This window comes from Euprymna scolopes, chromosome 12, assembly GCF_053919585.1.
Source record: "Euprymna scolopes isolate OS-2025 chromosome 12, ASM5391958v1, whole genome shotgun sequence".
In the NCBI taxonomy this organism is placed as follows: domain Eukaryota; kingdom Metazoa; phylum Mollusca; class Cephalopoda; order Sepiida; family Sepiolidae; genus Euprymna; species Euprymna scolopes.
This window is the reverse complement of record NC_136493.1, coordinates 91,064,123-91,076,622: the sequence shown is the minus strand read 5'-3', so window position 1 is coordinate 91,076,622 and position 12,500 is coordinate 91,064,123. Positions and strand designations below refer to the sequence as shown.

Here is a 12,500-nt window from a genome sequence, read left to right as displayed (position 1 = left end):
GAGTTGTAGACAACAAAACAAGTGTCAGTGGATAATTATATTTTAAAAGCAATACATATGCAGCTCCCCATTTAGGGGTACCAAATTGGTCGAATAGCATTTAAGTAAAAATGCACTTTCGTATAAATAATTGAATTCATTCAAAAAGTATCGCAAACAAAAGCAAATAAATAACATACATACATATATATCAAGGCCTGGAGGCCACTCGAGGATAAGGGTTATTGAGTGTACAGTAGTCAATGGGATAATTTCTTAGTAATCGTTAGTAGTAGAAAATAGTAGGTAAATTGGATTATTTAATGAGACGGTTCATCAAGAATTTGTTTAAGTAGAACTTGAAGAGAACCAATATATATATATATATATATATATATATATATATATATATATACACACACACACACACAAGCATACCTTATTGGATTACATTATTCATTCATGTAAGCACATTCAACTCACTGATCGGTATTATTTCTAAATGAATAATAAAAAGGGATGAAAAAGAGATTAAGTAGACTTTTATGTTAATTTTTGTGTGCAAGTTTTTTTTTTTTTTGTTTTCTTTTTTTACATATTAACTAACCACAACACTTATACGGCGTTGGCCGGGAGTATTTATTTACATGTCTCCCCACGAGAGCAGAATTAGACATAAATTCAGTTTTTAATGTAAAGATGATCCAGCTCCCCAAAAAAGAAACACTGTGGATGTAGACAAAAAAAAAAAAAAATGCCTTAATATCAGGATTTCTCCCTCATTGACAAAGGACAGGAAAGATGAAGTTTAGCATCAGAACAGATACTACACTTTTTCAAAAAGTTCATCACACACTTTCTCTTGATTATAACGTTATTTTTCTGTATTTTTTTAGATGAGGGTTGCTTATTCATATCTGGATTCTTCAGAAAATTGTTCTCATCTTGAGTGTTATTTTTACGTTTTGATTGATGTAACCTTTGACCGTCTTCAGGGGTATCTTGTTGAACTCTGGAATGTTTCTGTCGAACTTGGGAATCTGGACGATATTTCAAACGGAACCCATTACTTAGCATGTAGCATGCTCTCGTTCCATTAGCCATCAAGGTTCTAAGTAATTTGCAATAGGTATTTTTTAGTCGCCCACACTGAGGATTGAACTTTCCACCTCTAGGAGAATATCACTTTTACAACTGATTGTACAATTGAGTGGTTAGAATACATATCTATTTTTTTTTAATAAAATTATTGTTTAAATAAAATTTAGAGAGTTTAATAATTACAGTATTATTAAGCAAACAAAATTTTTAGGAATTATAATTTTATGGTATTTTTTTTTTAATTTTCCCATATATCATTTGATAGATGGTTTCCAAAACTTTAAATCGTTTAATAAATTTGCTCATAATTTTAAAGCTAAATTAAATGATTTTCTATTTGACAGTATGAACCCTCTCAATTCATTCTCCCTTTTCTTTTTTTTTTTTTACAAGTATTAACAAAAGCTTTAAATGGCTGACTATTATACAGAAATCGAAATGCATTATGGTAGATTTAATTTCGTTATTAAATTATTTTTAATTGACATACTCACAAAGTAAACTAAAATAATTTTTAAGCCTTCAAAGTGGCAAATGTATTAACTAAAAAAAAAAAAAAGTCAAGTATCAAGGTTCGTTTGCTCTACACTGCTTCTAAACCAAATGGAATCAGGAATTCATTTTCAACAAAATTTAATTTATTTCCTTAAAAACACAGACATTCTGGATCTATTTTCCCGTGTGCTTTGGCGTCAAATTTAAACACTTCGTCATTTGCATTTGTTTTTACAGCATATCAACTATTCACCAACAATAAAAGAAAATCCTCCTGCAATCGATTTATTAAGCTGATAGTTTAATGTTTAGCCATAGCTGAAGGTGCGGGGTTGTGAGGGTTTACGAGATTCCTCATTTAAAACATCCGATACTCTTCCAAGAAGCGGCTGATCCGCTGCAACACCTGCAACCAATGGAATCCGGTCATAACCGGGTGCCTCCACAAGTCGGCGATTATTGCATAGGGTGGCGAAGATGCACGGAGCGTAGCACCTGCACCTCCGCCTACGATTTTATAACTTGCCTCCTTGGAGAAAGCGCGGATAATTCTCCGCGAAGGTAATAAAGGAGTAGACCGACAGACCGTTACCACGTATTGTAAATATTCATAGAGAACACCAGCATGATCCTATTCATGAAGACAACGTTAGACACAAGGTCGGGAGAATAGAGTTCCTCTGAAAGGGGCACTCTGGATATGTACAGAAGAATCCTGAGTAGACCTAGCGACACTTTTTTTTTTTTTTTTTTTTTTTACACAGTGATCACCAGGTATCAAGGCCCGGAAGCCACTCAGGGATAAGGGTTATTGCAAGTACATTACGTTAGTGTGGAGATTTGATGAAGTATTTACTTAAGGGGGCGGTTCATTAGGAATTTGTTAACATTGGACTTGAAGACATCCAAGTTGTAGTCGGGTGGGAAGCAGGCAGACGGAACAGAGTTCCACAGGCGTGCAGTTCTAAGAAAGAAGCTTTAGGTGATAGGCAATAACTATATCCAACTTCCAAAAGGAGTAGATAAAGCCTGGGAGTTCGTATTATTTGAATTCTTTAGACTACTGTTCTCATCTTCAGTGTCATTTCCACAATGTTTCGGTCGATGTAACTTCCAACCTTCTTCAGATGTATCTTGTCAAACTCTGGAATGTTTCTATCGAGCTTGGGAATTTGGACGGAATTTCGAACGGAACCCTTCATTTACTTCACGGGGGTAGTATGCTCTCGTTCCATCAGCCACGACTAAATAGAGGTCCTAAGTAATTCGCAATTGTATTTTTCAGTCGCCCACACTGGCTGAAATGCAAACTGTTCATTTCAACTTGCTCACATATTTGTTAGTTTTACTCATGCGCAAATTCAATCATGGCTTGAAGTGGTTTAATTTTAAATCTTTTATCTATCTGTCGATAGCTCAAACGGTAGGAAACGAAGCTGGAGCGTTAAATGGTTTAGCTTCGATTCTAGTTGATGGCACCCAAGTCATTTTTTTTTTTTTTTTTTAACTTTTGAAATTAGTACTAATATATATAATATTCAACAGAGAATTCGCCTTGTAAATAATAAATACGAAATCTGGATGAATCAAAATATATTTAAGCGTATTTTACCACCGGGCAAGGCCGGCCGCCCCAACCTTGCTAGTAATGTTGACCAGGCTTAAGACAGTACTTCCCTTCTTACAAATATTGGGGGGGGGGCAGTAGTAATCAACGAGGCTTATAAGAGTGGGGCAGAGGCGTCGCCGTTGGTCACAAAGTGGGAAATGTGTTAAAAGGAGGAGGGGGTAATAGTCACCTCTTTAAACTAGTGTCGTTGTACTGTTGTGATATGTTGATAATGTTGGTCATTTTAAATTAATCATCTGGATTCAAGAGAAAAAGAAATAAAATTATTATGCATGGTGGGGGAGGGGGTCAGAGTACACCCTGCGATGGAGAGTTCGACACAAGGTCAATTTAATTGGGGTTATGAGAGAAGAAGATAACATCTTTTGATATTAAGTTTAGGGTCATTTACAAAAAAAAAAAAAAAAAAAAAAAAAACATCATGACACTCACAAGAACGTCAGGAGATTTGACTCCCGGTGATTTCCCCGGTGTGTGTGGGGGGGGGGGGACAGAAACTTAAATTCTTTTATTAGCTACAGGCATCGTCGGGGAAACTTCTTTTTTTTTTTTTTCTAAACTATGCTGGTAGTTTTGTTTTTTAACAAATATGTTTTAATCAGATTTTAAAAGCTAAACGGAATTATTACGGCTTTTATTGCATTATGAGGTTTGTATTATTATACACATAGATTCGAAAAAGTAAAAAAAAAATAAAATAAAATAAATATATATATAACAAAGAAATGTTATCAAAGGCAAGATAAGTTACTTATAACTGGATAAATTTTTGGTGTTTTTATTTAATGTAAAATGTTTATTCAGCTCGAAAAACAGTGTTTACCGATGCAATGTATTGGAAAATCAAAAATGGAGCCGGACTCTCTGTTGAACACGGTAAGTTTGGGAAAATGAGTAAAAAATAAAATTTAAATAAACTATACAAATTACTGTTTAAAAACCCATCGAATATATGTCGGCCTATATCACAGTAACATATATTGAGCCAGTTTCTAACAGTATTTTGTATAGTTTTTTTTATTTTTAACTCATTTTCTCAAACTTACCGTGTTCAACAGAGAGTCCGGCGCCATTTTTAATTTTCCAATACATCGGTAAACACTATGTTTTTCGAGCTGAATAAACATTTTACATTAAATAAAAATACTACAAAATTATCCAGTTAGGTAGAAAAGTAACTTATCTTGCCTTTGATAACAGTTTTTGTTATATATTTGTTTTTGACAACTCTTTCGAATCTATGTGTACAGTAATACAAACCCGCATTATGAATTGAACCAAATCGTTATAAAACAAAACGTTATATTTTTCGCATGTGTTCAGAATTTGAATCGAACCGACAAACTTTTGCAGAATTAAAACACAATTTGGAGTTAGTTTATGGTTAGGTTTGGAAAAAAAAAAAAAAAAAAAAGTGGGTTCAATTTTGTAGAAGTATTTTTGTCAAAGTACTGTTGCTTAAATTTATATTCATGAAATTATTGGATGCAGATTTGGTTCCAAAATTTTCCAATGGATGATTTGCTAAAAAGATTTTTAAGACAAATCAATTTCAACAGTTTAAATGTTTCCAAATCCCTTTAAAATTTCGTAGGGTCCCTATTTATCTGCCTCCCCGCGAGAGCAGAATTAGACACGAAGCTGGTCATTAATTGGGGGTATAATTCCTTAAAAAAAAAAAAGGGGGGGGACGCTCTAAAGTGAAATAAAATTTAGATTGCCTCAGTCGAGAAGAATTTCTCCGCTGACCGAAGAGAGAAGAGGTCAGCAGCACTACACTTTTTTTGTATTAGAGATTATCTAAACCTAAACCTTAACACGAATGGCAAAAATGGGCCAACAGAATATTATTTAATAGGGGCAAAAAATATTAATTCAGCACTCAGTCTGTGATTGTTTACTTCCGTTTTGCGTTGACCGTTCTGCTTCACTTTAAATGCCCTGAAAATGTCCCTGCTGATTAATATTTACCAGTTTTAAAATAAGCATACGAACTTGGCTGTTTTTGTTTTTGTTTGTTTGTTTGTTTTTTCAGAATAGCAGAAATGTTTTTAACTGGTAAATATTAATCAGAAGAGACTTTTCCAGGGCATTCATCGCGAAGCAGAACGGTCTGCATAAGTAACTCCTTTGTAAACAATCACAAACTTAACTTGCACAAAGTCGTTGATCGATTTATTTGCTTAAAGATCTGAAACAGAGTTGCAGTAGAACTCCGGGATACGGCTTTTTAAGGTTACGATGAGGAATAACATGTTTCTTTCGGCCCCTAATTACGGTATTTTCCCCGCTTTACGGTGTTATTTATAATGTTATTTGATTATATACATGTGTATTATATACTGTACTGTATTTTGTTACTAATTTTTAATATGTACTGCATAAAATTTTGATTAAGCCCCGCCATCCGGTGATTTCACCAAACCCGGAACGGATTAATGCCGTATCCCGGGGCTCTGCCTCTCCGGTAATTGGTTTTATTGAACTTTTCAACTTTAAGATGGCTGACAATGAAACATATTTAATAATCAAATTAGTTTTAGTTTTAGAACAATTTCACTCAACCATTTAATGAACAAGTAGTACCGTAAAAAATGAATTATCATTTATTATTATTATTATTTATTATCAATTCATTTAACAATGCAAATCTTTAAAATATAAATAAACGCATTGTTACCAACTTTAAAGTATTTGATTGCAATCACGTGTCGTAAGAATTCTTGCGTCGCCAGTCAGACAAGGTATCAACACTGACAATCCATTTCTCGGCGTAACAGATGGTGTCACAACCGTTAGCATTATTAAAATGATTTAGTTTTCATTTCTTTTGAATATTTGATATTCACGAACAAATAAACGTACAAGTCTTTTTTTTTTAATTATTGGGCTCATTAATGCATGGTTTTGTTTAAACTTTTTTTTCTTCTTTTATAAAATAAAACATGTAATAAGTTAAGTAAATTAAAAAAAACATGCACCACTCACTATAACTTTAATTGCAAAACATCACGTAATAGTTAACCATTAATATTGTTAACACATCTATAATCAATATAATGCAAGTAAGGTTTGTATTCCACAGAGTTATTTCAACATAGTTTTGCTATACATTCAGAACAATGTTTCAGTCGTAGGTTTAATAAACGTCAGTTCAACAAGTCCGTTTTTTTATGCTTCTATATCATGAAATAATAAATATAGTTATCCGCGCCGAAACATATCTGAATAACGATTTTCATATATATATATATATATATATATATATATGAGAGAGAGAGAGAGAGAGAGGGGGGGGAGAGGAGTTAAAAGTATAAGATCGATTCTTTAATATGAGGCTTATCGGGATAATGCAAAGTTCAACAAATTGCTTTGGAGCTTATATAGAATATACAAAAATAATAAAACAACAATATAAAAATGTATACTAATGTATATAGATTTATTCGTTTATTCAAGAAGGATGATACATCAATTAGGAGTGTGGGATAAGTAAAACTCTTTATACCATGGTATTTCGAAGTCTAATGCTTCTCATCAGTAGAGGAGAGAAGATACTAAGTAACATATTAGGAATGCGACGTTTTAGCGATAGCTACATTTTCTTTCATCGTAAACAAGAAACATAACTCTATTCAATAAATACGTTATGGAACATTTTATTCGTCCAAACCTCTCAAAATCGGAACAGAAACGAAAAGATCGCATATATTTGACGAATAAATGACTCGATATCCTATTGGATAGAGCTATGTCTTTCTTTTTTTTTTTTTTTTTTTTTTTAGATGAGGATTGATAATTAAATAACGGTGCTTATGCATTTTTGTTACCGTGCTGAAATAGTAACGTTAATATTTAGAAAGCCATTCTTAACATGGGGAGGGGAAAATGTTTTCTCTCTACTTTTACTTAACAATTTAATTAAAAAAGATATCGTAAAATTTTAATTTAACTTGAAAATATTATTTTAAACCAGCGCGGTAACAAAAGTGCACAAGTACCTAAATAATATACGTATTTCTTGTGTGCTATTCAACAGTGCTCAAACATGAGGTTTGATATTATTCGAACTGCTGTTGCTGTTCTCATTTTCAATTGTTATCCTCACAACGTTTCGGCCGATATAACCTCCATTCTCCAACATTCTTCATGTGCAGCTTTTCGAATTCAGGATTTTTTTATGTCACATGGACTCGTGCCGCACTGCCGCAATGGTTAAAGGCAATGATTACCAATCAGTTCCAAGTGACAAGAAGTCTTCTGGCGATTGAAAGGTTAATTCTTAGTACAGGAGATAACCATGAATTGCATTTCTACACAACATGGTTGAAGGAATGAGGATAATCTACTCCCGTAGATTAAATAAAGAGTTCAGTTCGAAATTCCGTATAGGTTCCAAAGTTCAACACAAGACTCCCAGCTTCGAAAAGGCACAGAAACAAGGTCGAAGGTTACATTGGCTGAAACGTTGTGAAAATAACACGATAAATATATTCTGGTTGTAGTTTATTCATACAAACAATTCCCTGATACTGTGTTTATATAATAGTACTCTAGTAAAGCTGCATATTTATTTAGTACCAAAATTTAATTCGTACAAGTATATTTTGCGACACGTGCAAATAAGACCAAGCCTGAGGAAACAAGAATTCGAGATATATATTACGGTGTTGTTGTTTGTTTGTTTTTTGTTGTTGTTTTTTTTTTTCTGTAGATTCTTTTGCAACGTAAACAGAAAAAAAATAAGGCACTAGTGCAGTTTAACAAGCAAATTAATTGTCTTCATTTTATGAGAGTTCCATAAAGTGAACAGTCATCACCACCCCTTTCCTATATTACGAATGGCCCCCTAAATTTGTTTGATAGCATTAAATTGCACAAGTGCCTAAAATAATGTGTTAGATCATAACATCGAACGGAGAATGAGTACATTTGGTATCTATAGCCCTGCAGGCGGAGGTTGCAGTGTTTACGCGAAACTGAAGGTATCGATGGACGAACTGATGCATGGTTGTCATTGTAATAAAAATATACACGCTCTTCTCTTACCTAAACTAGCACTGATCATTTCTCTCATACTAAATAAACTCTCTCTAAAACTTGCGCTTATTATTAAAATGTATTTAAAAACATAAACGTTTAAACGAACTATACATTTAAATCGAATAACTACAAATTGCTCAAAACAAACAATAAAATAAAGCTGAAATCGAGATTTTATGAAAACTTAAAGTTGTCATTCGGCGCGTCTGTAAACATGTTTCGCGCACACGGAATGGCAAGGAGGCGAGCAAATAAAGCCGAACAACAATAAAAACAATCGCTTCTCAGCAGTACGGTCACAAAGTGGGGGATTAATTTAAACACCCTTCGCTTTATAAATTGATCCCTCACTTTGTGGACACTCGCTTTAACACTAGAAAGAGAATAAAGGCAGGCATGAATGAGAGAAGAAAGGAAACGTGGGTTGGCCATTTGTAAACTCACCTAACGACATACTGATCGTAGCAGAGAGCATGCATTTTTGAGTTGGTCTTAGACATTTGGTAAACATCGCTCATCGGCAGGTAGGAAAGGATTCGAAGTAAAAGCGGATCCGAGATTTGCAGGAGGGTAAGACTGGGCGCAGCCATCTTGTGAGTGAGCTGAGCACACACCTTTACTGTGCTTCACGCGCTGGAGAGCTCCGATCTGGTCGTCTCTCGACCAGCACGTCGACTATTTCTTTCCTTTTCTGCCTCGCACTTGCTCTGTTTCTCTCTGCCGATAGTTGGTGCGATACAGAGAGAGAGAGAGAGAGAGAGAGAGAGAGAGAGCACTGCCTTTTAATCCTCTCTCTTCCTTGCTTTCAATCTTTCATTTATTTATTTATTTATTTATTTATTTTTTTACGTTCTAAAGTTCCTTTTTTTTTAAGACTCTCTCTGTTTTTTTTTTTCTTCCTTTTGACAATTTTTCTCCCCCGCCTCCCCTCTCAACCATTATATTTTTTTCTCTCTCTTTTTGTTTCTCCGATATATTCTTAAACCGGTTTGGATTTCTTAAACTGTTTCCTTTTTCTCAATATTCTTAAATAGCTTGCAATGAATTTTCTAATTGTTTTATTTTTATTTATTTATTTATTTATTTATTTTTATTTATTTTATTTTATTTTGCGCTATTTTGAACGCATTTTTTGTTTGTTTTTTTGTTTTTTAATTTTACGGTTTGTATTTTTTAAACTTTTATTTATTCTTTTTTGTTTTATTCAACGCATTTGCGCGTTGCTTTTTCTCTGGACCTAAAGAACATAAGAGATCCTTAATAAAGACCCATCACTTATTTATTTATTTTTTAAAACTTTTATTCACTTGAAACATCTTGCCACTGAGATGCAAAGGTACACTGTGTATTTGAGCCGATATACATAAGGTTATCATAAACACAGAAAGATATTTGTTCACATTACATTTTCTAGTTACCCGGACAAGTTGTTAGTGGTTTTACTTATTTTAACATGTTTATTCGGTTCAAAAAAACAAGTAGTGTCGAGCGTTACACGAGAAGAAAAAAATGACTGCGGCATTTCTCTTACATCTTTGAAGTATCGACACTGACTTAAAAATAAAAAATTAAACCAAATGGTGGTAGAAACCCGCCCAATAAATGTCATGGTAACATTTATTGGGTGGGTTTGGGTTTCTAACAATATTTTGTTTAATCTTTATTTTGAGGTCATTGTCGATACTGTAAAATACATAACGGTCATTTTTTTTCCTGTTCTCACGCAACGCACAACACTACTTGTTTTTTTTAACTGAATAAACATTTTACATTAAATAAAAACACGAAAAGCTTATCCGGGTAGGTAGAAGAGTAACTTATCTTACCTTTGGTAATATTTATTTCTGATATATTTTCTTGGCTACTTTTTCGCACCTCTGTTGATCGTAAAACTAACCCGAGTGGAGAGTTGTGCAACGAGATATTTGTTCACATTACATTTAATATTTCTTTAACTATTTAAGCGCTCTCTCCTTCTCTCTCTCTCTCTCTCTCTCTCTCTCTCTTTCTCTCTCCTTCTTTATCTGTCTATATCTATATCAAATCAATTACTTTTGTCTTTTATTTTGTTTCAACTTTCTTTTTTCTTTCCTTCTTTTCTAAGAAAACAAGTCTGTGTCTAATTACATAAAAAGAAAATCCCCCCCCCCCCAATAACTGTCAATATGTCTCGTCGTCCTAAATAGCGTCTTCATTCTTCATTTTACCAACAATCAAGAATGTATATATTTATTCTTAGAATTGTGACATTCTTCCTTCCTTCGCCCTGACCCTGCTGCTCCTCCTCCTCCTCCTCCTCCTCCTCCTCAAAAATAAAAAATAAAAAAAACGTGCCTCTTTGATTCCCCCCCCCTCCCACTCGCCTGGCACAGGTCCCGTCATTCCCCACCCCCACTCTATCGTTTCAGAAAACCTACCTCTCATACTCTAATTCTATTTTCATAAAATCAAACCCCCTCACACATCCACTTCCCCTTTCCACTTCTCCCTCTCTCCCAAGACTCCTTGTTACAACTTCCACGCCCATACCCACCAAACTAACCCATCCCCTCCGTCAGATTCATTCCTGACTACATCTCTGTATAGTCTTCTTCTTCTTCTTCTTCTTCTTCTTCTATTATTATTATTATTATTATTATCATTATTATTATCATTATTATTATTCCATGCTTGCGTATGAAAAGCCATTGCTAGAGCACCTCACCTGACACACACAAACTGTGTCCGCTTGTTATAAATTTACTTGCTCAGCCCACTTGGCTAATGTGCGCTAGCCGCGTGTGTACGTGTGTGCGTGCGTACCAGTGTCTACACATGTTTACTCCTTTCTTTCTTTCTCTATTTCATTTTTGTACGAGTGCTATTATTACAAGTATCTCGGTGATATCCCGTACGTTTTTCTCCACTAATGTTACTATTGTATACATGCGCGTATTATTATTATCGGTATTATTATCATTGCTAGTAAAAGCTTCCGTATTTATCTGTTTGTGCAGTCAGTCACCTGTTCTCGCTACACGTACATTTTTTTTTTGTTTTTGTGTACGTGTGTACGATCCGTTGGTGTCGCGCACTTACAAAAGAATGTATTGCACGCTTTCTTATTTTTCAATGTTTTCGTATCATTTCCTTCCTATATGTGTCAAATCGTCGGTGGACGTTTTTAAACGTTTCATGCTATTCTATTTCTGCTGCATCCACCACTACTACTACTACTACAACTACTACTACTACTACTACTACTACTACTATCGCAATCATCCTAAACATGGCATATTCGTACTTGGAACGTAAGGGGCTACTACTATTTGGGATCGTGTCTAACAGGGGACTGTGGGGAGTTGGGCAGCGAGGTATCTGTTCAAATATATTTTAACTCCTGCAAGCCTGCATGTTAGTAGAATCAGGGAAGCAGGAAACAGGGAGGGAATTCCAAAGTTCCTGCAGTTCAACTGTGGAAACTATTAAAAAAGAAAAAAAAAAGGTTTTCCGAGATCTAGGCATTTCAACAGCGAGCGGGGTGGAATTTGGCTGCTTGTCGAGGGTATGCACGTCAAGAGGGCACATTATACAATTAAGATTATTTATTTTGCTGACGAAGAGGGGTTGGATATTGATTGTTTCATTTTTGCTAGTTAAGCTACGTGTTCTCCAGGATGAAGCGATAAAATTGTCGCCCTGGAAAAGACGACATGATTCAATTTCCGTTTGATGAAAACCGGGTTTCTTTCTTTCTTTTTTGTTGTTGTTGTTGTTGTTGTTGTTGTTGCAGACCATCTACTAGTTGACCAGTTGTGTATAAACCCCAACAGCGATAAGAGCCTTCTATCATGTTTGAAAGATGACACAATGTTCAACTAGCGAGATCGGGGATGTGCCGCTGTATAACTCATGCTCTCTACCGATCCAGGTTATGACAACAGTACCATTGCCAGCACCTTCAAAATACAAATCCGGGCGGTTCAACGCCTGAGGGCACAGTTCAACGACGTTTTCGACCATGGTTATAATCTTTGGTGTGGTTTCAAGTGAGAGCCACATCATGCCACCTCACATCTTTGAAGTCGGCTTAAAACTCAACACTTGGATGTGCTGAAGAGTATAGTGATCCCCTGGTGCAATCAGGTGGCTGCTGGAAGACCTTGGGTGTGCCAGCAGGACTCGGCGCCGTCCCACAAATCTAAAGAGACTCAGGTTTGGCTTCAGACGTAGTGCTATGACTTTTGTACTCTTCTCTCACTGCCCACCCCCT

The 12,500-nt window shown here is 35.0% G+C and overlaps 1 protein-coding gene across 1 annotated transcript in view; it reads right to left on the bottom strand.

Moving 5' to 3' along the window:
- LOC145291419 (F-box/LRR-repeat protein 18-like) overlaps positions 1–8,970 on the bottom strand; it is a 157,510-nt gene extending 148,540 nt beyond the window's left edge. The window contains exon 1 of the mRNA XM_080137245.1: positions 8,693–8,970. Within this exon, the coding sequence (XP_079993371.1) occupies positions 8,693–8,838 (146 nt within the window). The 5' untranslated portion in view covers positions 8,839–8,970. The remainder of the gene's footprint in view (positions 1–8,692) is intronic.
- Positions 8,971–12,500: the final 3,530 nt, after the last annotated feature.